Genomic DNA, 18,564 nt, shown 5'->3' with positions numbered 1-18,564 from the left:
TAATCAATAGTATTTTTCTATTTTGTTTGCAGTTTGCACTTCGTTTTTGCAGTTTTTTTCTAATATGTATCGTTGTGAATTTTGTGAATCGACGTGTGTCAGAATCTGGGTTTTATAAACACAGACGTACTAAACATAGTGAATTAATTTCTCTACAAAAAGCTAAAAGTGTAACATATAACATTACTTTGTAATAGTTGTGATGTTTCATTTAATGTGAAAAAAAATAATTCAGCACGTCAAATGCCACGTAAAACAAAAATCTCGGGGTTTAAACATAATATGTTCATTTGAAAATTGTTTTAAAACCTTTTATTCTATGAATGGATATATTTTACATTTTAAATCTTGTCATGAAAAAAAAATTGAATCTGATGTGTTAAATTTTGATACAATGGAAGGTAATGTAATATTGTAATACTTTGTATATTTTAATGTCTACATAATATAAAATAGTTCAATAAATACTATTCAAAAATGCATTATTTTTCTAAGGTAGGTAAGTACCATATTAAACAATATTTGTATACAAATAGAATGTATATTATTTATTATTATTTGTTCTTTGATATTATTGATACCTCTATAGGTACCTATCTACTCAACTATTGAATTAATTAACTTGATTATAATATAAACTATAAAGACAAAACATTTTCACTGCTATCCTATATAAAACAAATAAAATAAAATGTCACCTAAAGCTATAGGTTACATTAATTGATGTTATGTATATTTTAGATGAATGCAATATGTATAATAATGTGATGATAGGTATGTTTTTTTTTGTCGATTGATTGTCATGGCAAACTAAAATATAATGAACAAATCATGAACATTAAATGTTTAGTGATTATTATTTTTTTAATTTTGATTCGTTCATTTCGTTCGTTGAACGATGCCCCGGAGTGGGGGATGGTGGCACTTGTTCTCCGGACACCGTGACTTGCCCGGAGAAAAATGCCGCCCGATGGTCTAGGATCGAACCCGGTCCGGCTGAGCCACAGCCGACGCGGTAGACGTAGACCACTCGGTCACCTCGTCCCCCGACGAACGTATTATAAACTTAGCGACTATTGCATTAAACAAAGATCCAATCTTATACGATTTTCGTTCATGAATGATGAACGTATTATAAACATAACGACTATTGTGTAAAATAAAGATCTAGTCATATCAGTCATAATATCATAGGTATCATCGCGTTTATTTAGTAAACTTGAACGAATTGGAATATTTTATTGATTTTAAATGTTTCGTGATAATAGTCATAACTCATAACTCATAATCAAATTTTGAAATGGTTATTGAATTAATTGAATATTATCTAGTTATGAGAATAAAGAGGTTCAAATGTTTTTTAACTGCTCACTAGAAGTCTTTTTATTAAATAATAAATTATGCTTTCTCGTGTTGTTTTTTTGTGGGATTACATTGTTTAGCTGAATAAAGAATTTTGTAAAAAGTTATGTCAATAAATCTATAATTATTTTTATATTGTTGTGTTACCCGGAAAATAAGTACTGTAGTACACTCATACTAATATAAGTAAATAATATACAAATCCATACTTGAATATTAATTTAAGTATGTTTGCATATAAAAATTAAATATAGGTACCTACACAGTAAAAAAAATTAAAAATAAGTTATCTATCAAAAATGGAATATATATATAGTCAACTCCAATTATTGTTGTAATACGTTGAATTAATGTTGGTATTTAAATTCAAAAAAATTGATTATAAATACAATTGATTTATAATATTTACAATCAGTGGTATAATGTAAGAACTTGGATGTTGGTATATTGATCATTAAAATGATGCTGAGTTTACCAACTAAATATTTAAAATACTAAGATTGACATAGATCAAATTAAATATACTTCATTTGATATATAATCAATTATCATTATTGTTTTTGTAATCACGGACAAGACTATAGTTAAACTAAATCGCGGTTTGAAAATATCATAGAGTGAAATGTGATTACCGATTACCTAATGAGTAAATAATGAGTTCGGATCATAGAGTAATTATTACTTAGTATTATTACTATTAGTAAGTATTACTCTATGCGCGGAACCCATTTGGTGTGCTTGTTTTTTATTGTATATATAATACATAGATATCTTGAAAATTTGTAATGTTACAGCTGATTGCAGAAGTATTATACATATATTCCAAATCTATGATTCATATTATACGTAGTAGGTACCTAATATGTAAAAATCTATGTTTACAACTCATAATTTATTTCCTTCTCTATATTTGCTAAAATATGTGATTAGTACAACTCAAACAATTACATAATTACATAATTTTGTATTTTTGAGTTTTATAGATAATTTCTATCATGCAAGAAGCACTAAAATTTGATTTGACAAGTAAGATTTTTATTTTTTCATATTTTTATAGTACGTATTCACTTTTCCGATTCGTATACAATTTGTAGTATTACGATATTGCTATATAATCCTATAAATATAGGTCTTAGGTTTATACATTTATTAACCTTTGGTATTTTTAAGATGTTGGTGTACATTATTATATTATTATTAATAACGGGGAACTCACATGGCTGTAGATATTCTGTATATGTAATATATAATGTATAGCAGTCAGCATTGGCGTAATTTGGAATTAGTTCTGGGGTGGGATGACATAAGTTTATAATATTGTACTAATGGCTATATGCCCCCACACCCCCTTCAAATATTAAAGTTCATAGTTTATAGTATAATATTAATTTATTAATATAAATTAAATGAGATAAATGGTAGAAATTGTGATAATTACATTGCAGCCGCGCCGGATCCGGTGTTGTTTGACGCTAGCCTGGTGGCGTCGTACGATGATATGCTGGCCGCAGATTGCGACGAGGACTGCGATTTCGACTGTTCCATGACGGTGTCAGCGACCAGTCGGCGCGCGGCTTACGACGCATTTCGTCGGGTGCCGGAAGTACGCATAGCGCAAAACCTGCACTTGTGCGCTTGCATTGAGCTCAAGCACCGCACGGTGGACACGGACGACGACATCATCGAGCAGACCGCCGAGTTCTGGCTGTGGGGCGGAGGCGACGGCGGCGACAACGACAACGTCAAAGTGAAGGTGTGCAAAACGTTTTTCGCCCGCACCCTAGGACTGCCGGAATCGCGGCTTGAAGCACTGCTCGAGCCACCCACCTTCGAATGGTTCTCGAGGCACCGGGACTGCGGCAGAATATCTTTCGAGTGCCGCGACAGTGACGTCTGCGGAGACGGCGATGTCGATGATGACGGTGATTACGACGACGACTACGAGCACCGACGACAGCGTTACTCGAGTGGCTTGTTTGATGACGACGAAATGCCGTGCTCAGATTTCGTACTAAACTCCAGGTAAGCTATAATACGATACCTCCCTCCTCTGAGGTGGATATACGAAGGGGATGAAAGATGTATTTAATGCTTTCTAAAAAAATTTTGTATAATGATGTATAAATAATAGCATGGTTCAATGCATTAACTTAACAGGTATTATAAAATATATATTCATTTCATAATACTTCACTTCAAAAATAAAGAAAGTATATTTATTATTTTACTATTTTTTCAGTTCAATAAAATGTTAAATGCCAACCGGCAGTCGCCGTATTTTAGTTTTCAATAATATAACTTTTTTTTTCTGTGAATTAATAATTAATAAACTAATAACGACATTATAACTTCCCGTGGCTTGGTGAGGCGCGGTCGTACGCTCAATCTGCGGAAACGCACTGAGCGTACGTACCGGCCGCAGTTGCTAGCTCCCGGATGGGTGATCACCCAGGATTTTTAGCAACATATCCTTGCCACACACATACACAAACACGTGTTGCAACCCTACCCACTTAAAAACCTACAAACAAACATACAAAAATAATCCCTACCGTACCACCCCACACCCAATGGCCTATGTTGCCGCGGATTCTCCTTACAAAAAAAAAAAAAAAAATTATAACCTCCAAACCCTACTTGTTATAAAATGTACAGACGGTACAGTGTATAAGAGTCTTTTATACATTTATATTAAATTACTGTGCATGTCTGTAAAATTCCGTTTTGGAGTGTGCGTACATGCGTGCTGCGTGTAAGAGAAAGAGAAAGCGCTGCTTTGCAATTTATAAGTTTAAACTTTTAATAATTTCCTACTCTACTTGTATAATATAACCTAGCTATATATTTTTATCATTTAACTCCTTCAAATTTCTTTCATATTAAATATTCGTAATTATAAATGTTGTTTGTCTAGAAAACATTTGGATAAAAACAATTCGGCATTCGTCGAAGAAACAGATTCGGACGTAGAAGTATACTTGGACGAAATACCACATTCAGTCTACAATAACGTTATACATCATATTCAAACAACACCCAGAGTGGTGAGTACTTGGGTAAACCAAGAAAACAACCAGGAAATGTTCAAATTCGAATGTAGTATTAACTGTCGTTCTTTGTATTTAAATTATTTGGAAACATCGAAGAAGATTAAAAATAAAGTGAACGAAAAGCAGTTTAAAAAAATATATAACAGATATGTTAAGAAAAGTTTTATGGTATAATTTCGAATATTTCGATTAACATTTTTATTAAATGACAATCAAATTCGTACCTTAATATTCCATATTATTCCATAATATTATATTATGTACAGGACTTTTTTCCATGCTATTACAAATAATAATTAAAATATTTGATAACATAACGCATGTTTAAATTATATGGCTATAATTGTTTATGATGCGTAAATAAATACAATAAATCATAATTCATAATATAGTCTTTTTTGTCACGTCTGTAACTGTAACCACTATATTACATGGGGTTGAACTGTTTTCTGAGATAATGACTGTTTTACGTTGGTTCAATGGGATAATCCCATATTATAAACGCATAGTTAAAACTGTTATTCATAAATGGAAATTAATTCACTAAAATATTTCAATTTTTCTAATTTTGATAAATAATAGATATTGTACAGTTTTTAATTTTTTTATCAATAATCATAACGCTTGTGGTTATAGAAAAAATCTTAGATACTAGTATATGATCTAAGGAAAAAATGTACACATCATGGGTGATAAACTGATAATAAATAATAATATTCATATATATATAATGAGTATTTTAAAATTTAAAATTATTTTTATATCTAAAAATACTCATAACTCGGTTTAAAATTAAAATATAATAAAAAGCCTATGAGATGCCCTCGGTAATAATCTTGCCTTTAATTTTTATAATAGGTCAATTCACTCTAAATTTTAAATTGAAGGAGATAAACGAGATTTTTTTTAGCGTAAAATTTGCTATGCTACGCACTTGTACGACGAAGAAAACACATGCGGGTGTGGCGTCCTCTTAAGGCTTGCGGGGTAAACGAAAATGGCTAGATCAGGAGATTTAAGTAAAAACAAATGACTACTCATTTTTAATTTAAATATTAAAAGGTAAATGTAGGTTTCCTATTAACCTATTTCAATAATATAATTATTAATTAGTACACAATTTTCATTTAAAAAAATCAACATGAATCATTCCGATAATTGTCGTGTTGGGATAAGACGTGAGAATAAAAGAAGGTTAATTGCTAAATAATAGAAGAAAAAAATTAATGTAAGAAAACATTTTTTTTAATAAAGCATAATTAATTGTACTTGAACTATACAGGTGTTCTGGTGTTCATGATTTATATATAACATTGACCATTATTAATACATTATGGCTTTTGTCCATGATTTGAACTCAGACTTCAATACCATAATACGGAATATTTCAATTTTTAGTTCTTTTATTTATGTTTTGTAATTTTCTATTTTTCTATGTAACTGCTAGAACGTAGAATTTTGTTAATCATATTAAACATTAATAGGTACATTATACACAGTGCTGTAGTCCTAAAAAAAGCAGAGGGTATACTATGAGTTATAATATTAAACATTCATACTATCGTCTATCATTAGGTATCACTTTGGTAGAGGGTAAATAACACAACACACATACATTAATTGTGAAAATTAAAATTAAAACTAAACATTTTTTCTAAATAAATTTATTGAAAAATATTCCATCAATGTTGTCTGGATTCCGATTTTGTTAAATTATTTCTTTTCAATATTAATAATAATCGAATGACTTTTATATTTATATTATTTGGTAATTTCATTACAACAGAGAGTAATGAGTATACGACCTTAATCAGCAGGTATACGGAGTTTATTAGAAATAACCAGAAAGTATACGGCGCATACCGTATATACCGTCGTATACCCTCCACTACACGTAATAATTAATAGTGAATTTAAAAAACCGCCAATTGCCATATCATCTTTCATCAATGTCGTACCATACTTCAGTCTTATATGTTATCATTAACTACATTTCTAATTTCTATTTTGCTGCTGAATGCTGATTGCTTTTGCTGATAAACACTACATTACTACAATAAAGCACGTGATATTCAACAAAATAAAAATTACTGTTTTACTAATAATTAAATATTTTTATAGTTAATTCATTTAATATAGTAATATACCTATTTTCAATTTTATTAGGTAGCCAATTTGGACATAACTTTTGTTCTGTTTTCTTAAAATGGCCGTTATTCAAAGAGTTGTGTATGTATTTGACCAAACTATTAAATTCCATTGATTGTAATTGAAATCTTACTTTTATAGGAAACCGAGGACAAAACGAGGTAAAAGAATTTTGTTAAAAAAAGAACCTAAGATAATAGAAAACACTAAACACTGTGTATTTATTCCTGGTCGTAAATCATCTTTAATAGTCAGCAGCTGTATGAAAGATTTGGTAAGTTTAAATTGAATTATGATGAATGGTTTAATTTATTAGCAATTGTCAATAGTTGAAACTCAAAAAGCCAGATGCCGTAATGTTAACTCATAAAAATGATATTTTACCATTCGACGACGCCGTGCAAATTGAAAAATTATTACAGAAGCATGATTCATCTTTATTTTTTTTTTCATCACATAATAAGAAAAGACCAAACAATTTGGTACTTGGTAAGTATTAAGTTATATATATATATATGTATAAAATATCTCAGCATTTAAAATAAATAATATGTATTTTAAATTATTAATGCCGGTGGCAAAAGCACTAATACCCCACCGAAAATCATACTATAACCAACTAAATAATAAACTAAAGAAAGGACTCCAATAACACAACTCCATCACTTTTCTACAATATATCCAAAACTTAACAACCCATAACTCTTATCTTTTGAAAATGATAAAAAAAATCCTTAAAACTGTTTCCACTTCCTCTCCTCTCTGTGAAGAAGATAATTCATGGGCAGTTTCTGACACAGAAAAAGCAAACCTCTTTGGCTAACATCTATCCCAAACTTTCACTACTCATGATATAACTCTAAATCCCACTCAAACCCAAATTGTCACACATTCCTTAGAGTCTGCGTTACCTGTCTCGCTTTCAGCTAAACACCAGTCCTGGAGAAATCGAATTCATTATTAAGAAACTTCATTACAGAAAAGCTCTTGTGTTTGATCAAATTACAAATTGTTCTGCCAAAAACCTACTCAAAAAAGTTATATTACTTTCCTATATCTATAACCCTTTGCTGCGCTTATCGTATTACCCCCTTACCTAGACATTTTTAGAGATAATAGTGATTTCAAAACCCAATAAACCTCCTGAAAAAGTAACTTCTTACTGCCCTATAAGCTTATTCCTAACATTATCCAAAGTTTTCCAAAAATGCCTTTCTAAAGAGCCTCTCTAACTAGTCTAACTACTTCAACATATTAAATATTTGCTAGAGTTATCCAAGACAGCGATATTGCTCCCTTTCAATACAATATTTTTACAGACGATATTTCCAAAACTTCTTTTACTGAATTCGGTTCCTATGCGGACGACACGGCAATTGTGACTTCCAATGAAAACTCAATCATTGTTTCTAGTATGTTACAAAGACACCTCAACATAATCAAACTTTCGAAAAAAATATGGAAAATTAAAATGAAAGAATTCAAGTCCTCCTTCATTACATTCACCCTAAGAAAAGTATCTTGCCTATTAGTTACAATGAAAAACATTCCAATCCATTCCTACCCAGAAGTCAAATATCTTGGTCTCATCCTTGACAATAAATTAACCTGGAATCCTTAACTAAAAGCCAAAAGAAAAGCCCCTTATACCCGTCTCCACTTTCTTAGACCTCTATTGAAGTCTAAAATGAATATAAACACCAAACTACTTATTTATAAATCTTTACTCAGACCACTATGGACTACGGCGTGCAATTATAGGGTGCTGCTAAAGCTAAACCTTCTAACATTGGTACAATCCAAGCCTTTCAGTCAATATGTCTTCATCTAGTTTCATCTGCAACTAGGTACCTAACCATCAACAATCTCCATAAAAACCTTAAAATCCAAAATATTAATCAAATATCCAAATTATATTACACCAGATTTCTTAATAAACTTCAACAACACAAATCCACTAATCTTTAAATTATCAACGAACATACTCCCTCGTAACCCACACCAATGACTTTAAAGGCAATGGTGTAGAGATATTATTCTTCCGTAAGCAAGCTGAATAAGTGCTGGGTATTTCTCCTAGGTAACACCTTTCAAAATTTATAATTTATTATTGTTACTTACTGCACTTATAGGATGTTACCACTGGGTATCCTCCCTAATCATTCAATTCATGTTATTTAACTTGTTTTTTTTTCTGTCTCCTATCAAACCTACTCATTGTACAATGAATATGTATAGATTGTAGATTTCGTCAATAAAATTAAAAAATATATATATATATATATATATTATGCAATTTCGTTCTTTTTTTAATAAGTCATGTAGTTAATAATACATCCTATGACAAATGTTTTATTAGACAATTAAATGTAAGTTACATTTTATAAGTACTTATGATTTTAACTATACTCTGTGCCACTAGCAGTGGCGTGCTGCACAGCTATTTTTTGAGGCAACTGCCTCAGAGAAAATACGGGTGGGTGGGTGGATGGGTTACTATTATAGGTGTGCAACTGACCAACTGGGCACTAGTTTGATAATACATTTTAAATATCATATAAATGTAAACAATTTTTTATTAAGTGAAAAACCTGATGGTTGTAGGGTGGGTGTCAAATTGTAAAGTTTGCCTCAAGTCTGAAAAATGTTCTGCACGCCACTGGCCACTAGAGAATGCATACGGTGTCCAACCAATTTCAGTTCTTTCTTGCTCATCCGTCGCTGTATATACTAGTCAGTTGCTGTGTGGGGGGGAGGAGGGTAAAATGTGGCCTCAAAATAACAGAGCTCGATCATCAAGATGTGTATGCCGCATGTGTTCTCTCGTGGCATTGAGTATAGCATGACTTAATTGAAAATTATACATATTGTTATTTAAAATTGTTTTTACAATATTTTAAATACCTTTAATCATTACTTTACACTAAATAAAAAAATTATTATTTGTTTTACAGGCCGTACTTATGACCAACACATATTAGATATGTTTGAATTAGGTATCGAATCATACAAAGGGTGTAGTGAATTTAAAGGCTTATCTGAAATTTCAGCTGGTGTAAAACCAGTTTTGGTTTTCTTAGGTGAACAATTTGACAGTGATCAACAACTAAAACGTTTACGCAATTTGTTCATAGACATGTTTCAAAGGCAACCACTCAAACAGATAAGACCTAATGGTATTGAACATGTCATGTCTTTCACAGCAGTTGATAGTAAAATACTATTACGTTCTTATAGGTAGTCTTCACACAATCTTATATTAATAGAGTAACTTAATGTTTTTTATTATTATTATTTTTCATTAGGACAGTTTTGTCAAAAACCAGTTTAAAAACTCCACGTGTTGAGCTACATGAAGTAGGTCCATCTGTTGATTTTGTAGTTAGAAGAGATCATATGGCTAGTGCTGATCTATTTAAAACTGCGTGCAAAAGACCCAACATTAAGGTATATATGTCTTTTTAGGGATTACATCAATATATAGTTAGTATATAACTAAAATTTTTATTTTAATATTTAGGGTAAAAAAATCAAGAGTGTACGTCGTGACAATTTCGGATCTAAATTGGGTCGGCTGCATATGACTAAACAAGATGTGAATACATTGCAAACAAGGAAGATGAAGGGTTTGAAGAAAACTTATGCAGAGAGGAAAATTAAAAGGAAGAGCGATGAAGATAAAAATGGACCAGCAGTTAAAAAACCCAAAGTTGCAACTCAAAATAAAAAATTGAAGAAATTTAGTAAGAAAGGAAGGAAATTAAGAGGTGGACAAGTTTAACAATTTTTAAATTTTTATAATTAATGTATAATAATAATAAATAAAATCTAAAAAAATCATTGTTATAAAAAATGAGAAAAAAATGTATAACACTACTTTTCTGTGCTTATTAATATTGATATGATAAAGCACATATTTTGTAGTTTGATGAGCATAAAAATAATATGTATGGCAAAATTATCTGTTTAACATATAACTTTAAGAGGAACAGTCATGTTGCGTACAGTTCTCACTGCAATTAATTTTGAACATTCTGTGGATACAGCCGTCCAACTATACTTGCCAATAGGAAATACTTCTTCTAATGTCTTTTGAAAAGTGACCAATAACGATAAACATAAACCATCATTAGAGCCTTCCGGTTGGCCACAATGTTCAATGCTCAATACTCCATGAGGCTTATGCAGAGCTACATCAGCACCAAATATTTCCTAAAAAAATGATATTAATTATAATAACTGCTCATATAATAAAATATTTGCAATTACAGTCATAAACTTGCGTAATGTCGAATGCAAGTTCCGATTATGGTTGATTTCACACATCGGAAAATGGGCTTGAGTTTTTTCTGACATAAGCACATATAGTTTAGCACTGAAATAAATAAATAATCATTAATGAGGTGGGTATGAAAATTGGTACATTTAACCCACCTAGTTTTTTGTCGAGCACAGATAAGAAGACGTAACAGAAGTTTTTTATGAGGTTTAATAACAGGCAAAATATTATGGTGCCAATCATTTCGAACCTTATGCTGAGCTACTTTGTGAAAAGCTCGACCACATTCAATCAATGGTATTATGTCATTGGAACGAAGAGTGACCTAAAATTGAAAAAATGTGATAATAATTCATTTCTCCATACTTGACCAGATTTTCATACTTCAGAAATATTTTTAATCCACTTGGCTTGTAGAGATTCACTATCAGCTTGGGCTGGTGTTTTCAAACAACCGCCAGTAACATTTCCAGTGAAAATAAATCGAAACCATGCTTTAGATGCAGCTTCAACGGTCAACAATGTATCAAGCTCCATTTCTAACCCTGTTTCTTCTAAGCATTCTCTTTTAACGGCATCCTATAAAGTAGCATATTTTTAATTTTGTTAATGCTGAATTTTCTAAGTATATTTTTATATATAACAGACTTTTAAATTTTCACCAGGTTCAACACGACCTGCTGGTAGGTACCATTGACCTGCACAAGTACTTTTTGCTTCTTGCATCATGAGCACTTCATCTTCGCTGTTGATTAGTACTACTAGCACAATATATGTAACTGTGCTTTTTGTGACAGGTACATAGTCAGAAGGCCCAATGGGTGTCACACCTTTAGCCACTAGAAACATAAAGATTTGTGGATTTTAATTAACCATACAGTATACTCTTAATGGTCAGTTGTAACTATAAAAATACTGTCCCACAGCTTCTAATATTAGATACGTTATTTACGTAATATAAATGTATGAGATGTTTTGATAATAAATCAAGTTTAAAATGTTTTAATAACGGTTGTACATCTTGTACACTAATTTAATGTCACAATATTTCGAGGAATTCACTATTATACATGAAACCTCCGCCTTTCAGATGTTCTATATCGTTCGATCGTGTCAACAACAATAATTTTTATTTATAAAACACAATTAAACGATGTCATTACCGCAAGCTTCGTTTTGATCAGCCAACGTGAAGTCGCATAACTCATCGTTTTCGTCCAAAGCTTCACCACGCAACAACTTCATAACCGTTGCTTCTAACGTTGCCATCGTGTACACGTTGATCGATTACTGCTATATAAAGCGTTCTCAAGACGAAATATTTTGATTAAATATGTCCTACGTGTCCACTCGTCATGGGGGTCGATGAACACAGAAACCGATTTCCTAATAAAAAAGAGAAATCGCGGGACGACGTAGAGCTCTGGTCGCCTCTGGGGATGATCTACTCTACACGGTTGTCGAATGGCCTTGGACCGAACACCTTAGGTATGCGACAGGTAGTGTCTAGGGGTGCAGTGGGTGCACGAATACCACTTTGCAGTCGCCTAATCGCCTTGGTCTGGCGTTCGATCCATTGTCATCGTAGTTTGCTTTTTGCTCACTGGCGGGCACTGCTACGTCATACGTGTACAATGTATCATAAAGCATTTAATCGTAAATTCACTTTTATTTAGGTGATCAACGTTCATCATCAACGATAACCGAAGAGTAATGAGTAGGAGGAAAATAAGTAAGAATTGAGAAGGGGTTTAGTGGTCAGATACTCTAGTATTGGACGTATTGGTACTTGGTAGATATCACTAATTATTAATTATTCACTATTCAAAGTATTTCGGAATTCAGATCCCAGAAATCTGATAACAATAAATGATTTTTTGGGAGATTAAAAAATGTGCACATTGTTTATCACTATCGAATAAAAATATCAAGGATACATTTATAATTATTAAATACAATCATTATTATTATTTTTATCCTTAAATCCTAGATAAATATAAAAATATATTTTAACATCTTTAATTCGTGCGTCAGACACGGATTATTTTAAAATATGGACCCTCATTTTCAGATATTTTATAAAAGTTGGATAATTATTAAAAAATTATTCATCTTTTACTTATAAGTATATACTATATAAGATTAATTAAAGTCGAGCATTGGCTTGTTATAACTTATAAGTCAATAAAGCCAGACGTGAGTGTATGACCTCTTTTTTTTCGTAAAATTTCGCTATCCCAGCATAAACTTCAAGTTAGTAGTTACAATTGTGCTAAAATGTATTTTTCATTACGGCAACACTGTAACACTAGTAAATTGTATTCAAACAGTCCGTTACAAATCCCGAGTTATATCTTGGTAACTGCCTATTGCCTATTGACTATTGAGTTTGAGACGTTTGAGTATAAAATAAACTAATACGCAATTCCCTAATGCCATCTGGCATCTGCTCGTTTTCTATTAACATATTCCATATCTATTGTAGGTATTAATTAAAATTAAATTATAATTTTTTCTGTACACAGATAGTATAGACTAGTAGCTTATCGTTATTTTAATTAATCATTAGAAATTTAGAACTAAGAAGTAAGAGGTGTAAATAGAGGTTGCTCGTTATTCTCAGACCACGGTTGACATTTTGAGAACATTTAAGTATAGAAGTCATTGTCGTCACTTTCTAGTCGCTAATCCTCAGGTATCTATCAATTTTCCAAATAGCAAATGCTGCTTGCAGTATTATCGATATTTAAATATTTGAAAACTTATTTATAAATAAATGTGCCCTTCTTATTTAGACATGTCGAACATTGTGGAAATTCCAGATCCGCGATCGCCTACTGCTGCCTTTGTCAGAACTCCATTACGTGTAAGTATACTATGTCCTGTTTTTTTAAATACAAATTAACCTGTCATTTGGTAGTCGGAAAGACTGCAATTCTTTTTTACTTATTACATATTAACTTTATTATTTTGCTCGCAATTTAATCACTTCATTACAATTAAAAAAACCTTATATGAAATGTATTCCTAAAATTCATAAGAAAAAATCAGACAAGTTTTATGACTATAATATTGGAGTCAGATATTCAAATTTAATTCATTTGTAAAATGTCTTAGATTATTTTTTCAATTATGTTATTTAGTATATATAGTAGGTATATAAAATAAACTCAGTGTCTTCAACATTGATTTTTAATAATGACCTTAATCATTATGAATAATTAAATTGTTATCTTGATGATAATCCACGAGTTTAATAATCAAGTATGATTTTTGTAATTAATGTTTTTACCTATTTATATTACAATTAATAGGTAGTCAAAATGATAATTGACGAAGAAAATATATCTACAGAGACACGAATAAACAACGAATTATTTGAAAATGCTTTGTCTGGAAATCAACTGATGTCAACACCAATTATTAGTAATACTTATGATACAGATGATTCATTCCATTCAGCAGTTGGTGAAAATGATAATGAACCTCTTATAAGCAGTACAGACTCTAAAGGAATGAAAGATAGTAGTAAGAAAAATAGAAGAGCACTTGGATGCATTAAAAATCGTCTGGTCGAAACACCCAAAACGGATATGCGTCGTAAACTTTGGCGTAACATGGAAGATGAAAGAGTTAGAAAAGGAGTTAATAATGGAATTGAAAATACACCACCACTACCCTTTATGGATTTGACTGCTTCAGCTCCTCCAAAGTTATATAGATACCGCAAGTTTACATAAGGTTTTTTTTTTTTTAATTTAATTTTCATCAAATTTTGATTTATATCACCACTCACTATAAAATTTTCAATTTGTTATTTTACTATATCTTTACTTTTTTCATTAATCTAGTAGCATATGATAAACTGTTGTAACCCATTTTCACTTTATACGCAAATTTAATTTTATCACATCAATATTTGTAATATACTAGTCCATGTACATTTTTTACACCTTAAAGTCAACATTATTAATAAGATTATTATGTATTTTTTTTTTTTTTTAAATGAGTTATTATTTCATTTTTTTGGTTTTAATATATTAGTGTGTAATATGTTTGAGTCAGTGTTTTTAAACATAACTTGATATATACTATATAGTATGATAACATTGAAATACTTTAATAACCCTTGGTTTTATTTACAATGCCACGAATGCTTAAAAAAAAATTATGTACCTACAAGGTTTTTTAAAAATCATAATTTTAAATGATCATAAAGCAATTTATTCTGTGGTCATATGCTTATTATAATTCAATACTCTATAAATTCAGTAGCATTGATACATTTTTTCCTGGGAGTAATAGTAATTTTATATATTATAGTTCATTTGTAAATTACTGATTATTTTAAATCTTAATGCCTGCTATTATCTATTATTTAGTATTAATAATAAATTAAATAAAATACTGGTTGATTATACTATGGTCGCTGCTTATTAGATAAATTGGGACCAGACCATTTGAATAATTGAATCCATTAATCGAATAAGCCAACAAAGCCCCAAAAAAATGTATAATATTAAAAATATGTGTAAGTATTTAATAGGAGAAATTTTGTTTTATTCAAAATATAGTAATAATTAAATATGCTAAGTAGCTAATTAATTTTTGATTAAAACTCCTTTCGATTTTCCCTATTTAGGTTCAAAATGACTTCAATTGGTGTGCGAGTCTAAAAGAAATTCTTTGCTGTATAAGTAATAAGTATACATATAAATTGGAACTGGAAACAACTGTTTGGAGTACAGTGACCACTATATGTATTTTAATTGCCAAAATATACTAAGTAATAAATCAATTTTAAATTATCTAAATAATTGTCAAACTTAAGTTACATTGATATTTGTAATTTTAAAATTAATTATACAACTACATTTTCAGATATTTGTAATTTCTTAGGTGTGGTTTAAATATTAAAAAAAAAACCTTTAATGCAAATGTATTTACACATATTCTGATAAAAATTGTATGCAATTAAACCAGGTAATTGGTTGGTATGACAAAGATAAATTTCAGACTTGTCTTATTTAAAACCATAGTTCAAAATGAAAATGATTTATATAAATTAAATGAATTATTATTATTTTACATAGAATATAATAATAATTGTTTGTATTAGTAGTACAGGAAAACCATTTAATTGAATTCTAAAATTGATATTAAATTTAATCATTAGTATTGATTTTCCATATGAGTATATGAATTATTAAGACGAAGACGGAAGTACTTGTATGTGGAATTTACATGACGGCATTCTAATTATTTCAACTGTTACAATGCTTGAAATTCCAAAATTTTCTAGAGCTCCTCGAATGAGACCACAAGTAAATGTAGCATACTATACAAAATTTTACAAGATTAATTATAATTTTTCACAATATAATAAGTGTTCATATATTTAACACAATTTACTTTGGGTGCAGATTTAAGGTACTGCGTTCCATTTGACAGTTTACTAAAAAAGCGAAACTCGTTGTCGTGCAATACATAGACACCTTGATGATTGGTTCTTAAATTATCCACCTGCTTTTTATACACACATGACCAAAAGTCTGTACATATAAATTTTAAAACTTCTAGCTCTTCTTTGTACCTTGGCAGTTCTTTTGTTATTCTAAATCAAAAGTAGACAGTTTCACAATAATGCTCAATAGTTATAGATAATACTTCTAATAAAATTTACCTTTCAATCAGTCGCCAACCACAAGAATAACCCAAGTGTTCTAATATTGATAAATCCTCGTCCTATACCAATTATAACAATTGTTGTAAATAAATTATGAGAAAAAAAAATGTTATTCCACTCAAAAGTAAAAAACATTAAATCATATTTTATTAGAACGTTAGTTGTACAATAATTACCTCAGAGGACTTGGACACTAAATACGATACAATTTCTGAGTGTAACAAATCAAATAAAACGTCTTCTGCAGACATTTCTCAACAATTATTTTAACGAGAACCCAAGGTTGAAGTATGGCTTTTTTTTTAAATTGATGATTTGCAATTATCTGTAGTCAGAGTAACTGTACAAAATTAATAGTTTTAAACACTAACAAGTAGCAAAGTAACGACTGACGATTGAATGCTTAAATCATTCAATTGGTATAAAATCAATGAAGATACTTGTTCTATAATTTAATTTATGAGACGTACAAATTAGTAATTACTATTTATTTAGTAATTATTAACTATAAAATATACTAAATAGTAACAACACTAACAACTAGTCGGAAATTATAATCTTTAATTATTGAATATACTATCACAGATATGAAGAATAATGTTATTCTGTGATATTAGCAATATTAGATATATGTTATATTTTGGTAATATTATCAGATAACAATAGGCTTTAGTGCTTCAATATTATTAATTTATTATTACTCTGTGGCTTCAATGCTTCATTCATTGAGTAATTATTATTAATCCATAGCTCTATGCCCACAGATATATATCATGATATATATACATGTGTTCATGCCTTCATCCATGGCCAATGGCTATAACTTCCAAAATAATGGTTTCCCCAAATTTATTTTTGCATAATCGTTCTTAACTCGTTAAAATACATTTGAATCGATAAATAAAATCAAAAAACATGCAGGGTAGCTCAAGTGAATTTGTTCCATTGCATTTTGAAAATTTTACATAACCATATTCTATATATTTATAGATATAATAATATAATATTTATTTTTACAGCGTTTCTCAACTAGGGGTTCGCGACCATCTCGAACACCTTGACTTGGGGCGCGTAAGTCAAAAATAATAAAACACTTATTTAAAATTGATTTTGATAATGATAGGATATCTTAACCGTTCAAATTTTTACCTATTATAGATGGAGGGGGTCGCGAAGTGGTTGACCATATTTTATACTTATTTTGGGAGTCGCGACCATAGGCGTAAATTGGGGGGGGGGCTTAGGGGGGCTTAGCCCCCCCTAAAAAATAGTATAGCCTTGTTATAAATTTCTAATGTTATAAATTATAATCTTAGCGTTAGCCCCCCCCCTTCTAGCAAGCCAAATTTACGCCTATGATGGTCGCGACACTAAAAAGGTTGAGAAACGATGATATTTACTGTTTTATTAAATCAAAATCACGAATATAGGCTAATTATTTTGTAGGTAGAAATTTATAAAAATTTTTCTTCTTTTTATATTTAAGATTTGAAAACCAAATGCAAGAAGAAAGAAAAAGAAATTCAATTTTTGAAGTTCAAATTATCACGAAATTCAATACTCACCCCGTCATCCGTTAACTGAAAATTTCTCATCGAATGATTTTATTATTGAGTAAATTTATATTTTATTCATAAATAATATGTTACAGTAACATTTTTACTAAATATTTAACTTTTCATTTTCTGTATTTACTTATTGATTACATTTTCAAAATATTTTGTCTTTTTGAGTTATATAATGCAAATATTTAAATTTTTAAATAAAACATATTTTTTTAGATACGTTAGTGTAAAGAAGTAATGTAAAAATACCAAGTAAGTACCAAACAATCATTGAGTAAATATAAGTGATGCAGTAAGTAAGTAATATATAGACATATAGTATTATAGTATATGTAGATAATATTTTTTGGTAAGCATATAGACCTATATTTTATTTTTTTGATTCTCAAAATATGCATTTGTCTGTGGGTGTTCAGTGTCCACAGACCTCTTCTAATATTTTTTTATCATACATTTGCTTATTCTTGAACTTGT

The 18,564-nt window shown here is 30.0% G+C and overlaps 5 protein-coding genes and 1 long non-coding RNA gene across 7 annotated transcripts; 4 read left to right on the top strand and 2 right to left on the bottom strand.

The window, feature by feature from the left end:
- Positions 1-2,096: 2,096 nt before the first annotated feature.
- LOC107165290 (uncharacterized) lies at positions 2,097-4,792 on the top strand. The gene is made up of 3 exons (XM_015513458.2): positions 2,097-2,388; positions 2,808-3,384; positions 4,277-4,792. The coding sequence occupies exons 1-3, from the start codon at positions 2,358-2,360 to the stop codon at positions 4,584-4,586; spliced, it is 918 nt and encodes a 305-aa protein (XP_015368944.2). The 5' UTR covers positions 2,097-2,357; the 3' UTR covers positions 4,587-4,792.
- A 1,644-nt stretch (positions 4,793-6,436) lies between these two features.
- Non3 (Ribosome production factor 2-like protein Non3) lies at positions 6,437-10,460 on the top strand. Its single transcript, XM_015513495.2, has 6 exons — positions 6,437-6,641; positions 6,702-6,834; positions 6,890-7,049; positions 9,515-9,797; positions 9,866-10,007; positions 10,081-10,460. The coding sequence occupies exons 1-6, from the start codon at positions 6,619-6,621 to the stop codon at positions 10,339-10,341; spliced, it is 1,002 nt and encodes a 333-aa protein (XP_015368981.1). The 5' UTR covers positions 6,437-6,618; the 3' UTR covers positions 10,342-10,460.
- On the bottom strand, positions 10,345-12,145 carry LOC107165316 (8-oxo-dGDP phosphatase NUDT18). The gene is made up of 6 exons (XM_015513494.2): positions 12,003-12,145; positions 11,488-11,678; positions 11,224-11,418; positions 10,995-11,164; positions 10,830-10,935; positions 10,345-10,772 (listed from the first exon to the last, which is right to left on the bottom strand). Exons 1-6 carry the CDS (start codon positions 12,106-12,108, stop codon positions 10,527-10,529), a joined length of 1,014 nt encoding a protein of 337 aa, XP_015368980.1. The 5' UTR covers positions 12,109-12,145; the 3' UTR covers positions 10,345-10,526.
- Positions 12,146-12,436: 291 nt separating this feature from the next.
- Positions 12,437-14,892, top strand: LOC107165318 (uncharacterized). Of its 2 annotated transcripts, none has more exons than XM_015513496.2 (4): positions 12,437-12,571; positions 13,409-13,534; positions 13,635-13,705; positions 14,154-14,892. In XM_015513496.2, exons 3-4 carry the CDS (start codon positions 13,637-13,639, stop codon positions 14,577-14,579), a joined length of 495 nt encoding a protein of 164 aa, XP_015368982.1. In that variant the 5' UTR covers positions 12,437-12,571; positions 13,409-13,534; positions 13,635-13,636; the 3' UTR covers positions 14,580-14,892. The 2 variants fall into 2 exon arrangements, with proteins under 2 accessions (XP_015368982.1, XP_015368983.1); XM_015513497.2 differs by lacking the exon at positions 12,437-12,571 and adding an exon at positions 12,969-13,320.
- A 986-nt stretch (positions 14,893-15,878) lies between these two features.
- Positions 15,879-17,077, bottom strand: Trs33 (trafficking protein particle complex subunit Trs33). The gene is made up of 4 exons (XM_015513474.2): positions 16,702-17,077; positions 16,523-16,584; positions 16,252-16,453; positions 15,879-16,177 (listed from the first exon to the last, which is right to left on the bottom strand). Exons 1-4 carry the CDS (start codon positions 16,774-16,776, stop codon positions 16,046-16,048), a joined length of 471 nt encoding a protein of 156 aa, XP_015368960.1. The 5' UTR covers positions 16,777-17,077; the 3' UTR covers positions 15,879-16,045.
- Positions 17,078-17,327: 250 nt separating this feature from the next.
- LOC149055185 (uncharacterized) lies at positions 17,328-18,355 on the top strand. Its single transcript, XR_016192212.1, has 3 exons — positions 17,328-17,596; positions 18,012-18,139; positions 18,307-18,355. It is a non-coding gene; the product is annotated as an uncharacterized LOC149055185 (long non-coding RNA).
- The last annotated feature ends 209 nt before the right edge of the window (positions 18,356-18,564 follow it).

The sequence above is a fragment of the Diuraphis noxia genome, unplaced genomic scaffold, assembly GCF_037042655.1.
Source record: "Diuraphis noxia isolate RWA-SAM2 unplaced genomic scaffold, SU_Dnox_SAM2 contig0005, whole genome shotgun sequence".
Classification (NCBI taxonomy): domain Eukaryota; kingdom Metazoa; phylum Arthropoda; class Insecta; order Hemiptera; family Aphididae; genus Diuraphis; species Diuraphis noxia.
This window is presented reverse-complemented; position numbering and strand designations above follow the sequence as displayed.

Excerpts from the sequence above, each read along its gene's own strand:
- LOC107165290 (XM_015513458.2), top strand. The coding sequence starts at position 2,358 with ATGCAAGAAGCACTAAAATTTGATTTGACAA. Across the intron at positions 2,389-2,807 it reads ACTAAAATTTGATTTGACAA|CCGCGCCGGATCCGGTGTTG; the intron begins GTAAGATTTTTA and ends ATTACATTGCAG. Across the intron at positions 3,385-4,276 it reads GATTTCGTACTAAACTCCAG|AAAACATTTGGATAAAAACA; the intron begins GTAAGCTATAAT and ends TTGTTTGTCTAG.
- LOC107165318 (XM_015513496.2), top strand. The coding sequence starts at position 13,637 with ATGTCGAACATTGTGGAAATTCCAGATCCGCGATCGCCTACTGCTGCC. Across the intron at positions 13,706-14,153 it reads TTGTCAGAACTCCATTACGT|GTAGTCAAAATGATAATTGA; the intron begins GTAAGTATACTA and ends TACAATTAATAG.
- Non3 (XM_015513495.2), top strand. The coding sequence starts at position 6,619 with ATGGCCGTTATTCAAAGAGTTGT. Across the intron at positions 9,798-9,865 it reads ATACTATTACGTTCTTATAG|GACAGTTTTGTCAAAAACCA; the intron begins GTAGTCTTCACA and ends ATTTTTCATTAG. Across the intron at positions 10,008-10,080 it reads GCAAAAGACCCAACATTAAG|GGTAAAAAAATCAAGAGTGT; the intron begins GTATATATGTCT and ends TTTAATATTTAG.
- Trs33 (XM_015513474.2), bottom strand. The coding sequence starts at position 16,776 with ATGTCTGCAGAAGACGTTTTATTTGATTTGTTACACTCAGAAATTGTA. Across the intron at positions 16,454-16,522 it reads GGTTGGCGACTGATTGAAAG|AATAACAAAAGAACTGCCAA; the intron begins GTAAATTTTATT and ends CTTTTGATTTAG. Across the intron at positions 16,178-16,251 it reads ACCTTAAATCTGCACCCAAA|TATGCTACATTTACTTGTGG; the intron begins GTAAATTGTGTT and ends AATTTTGTATAG.
- LOC107165316 (XM_015513494.2), bottom strand. The coding sequence starts at position 12,108 with ATGGCAACGTTAGAAGCAACGGTTATGAAGTTGTTGCGTGGTGAAGCT. Across the intron at positions 11,419-11,487 it reads AACCTGGTGAAAATTTAAAA|GATGCCGTTAAAAGAGAATG; the intron begins GTCTGTTATATA and ends GCTACTTTATAG. Across the intron at positions 10,773-10,829 it reads CATTACGCAAGTTTATGACT|GAAATATTTGGTGCTGATGT; the intron begins GTAATTGCAAAT and ends TCATTTTTTTAG.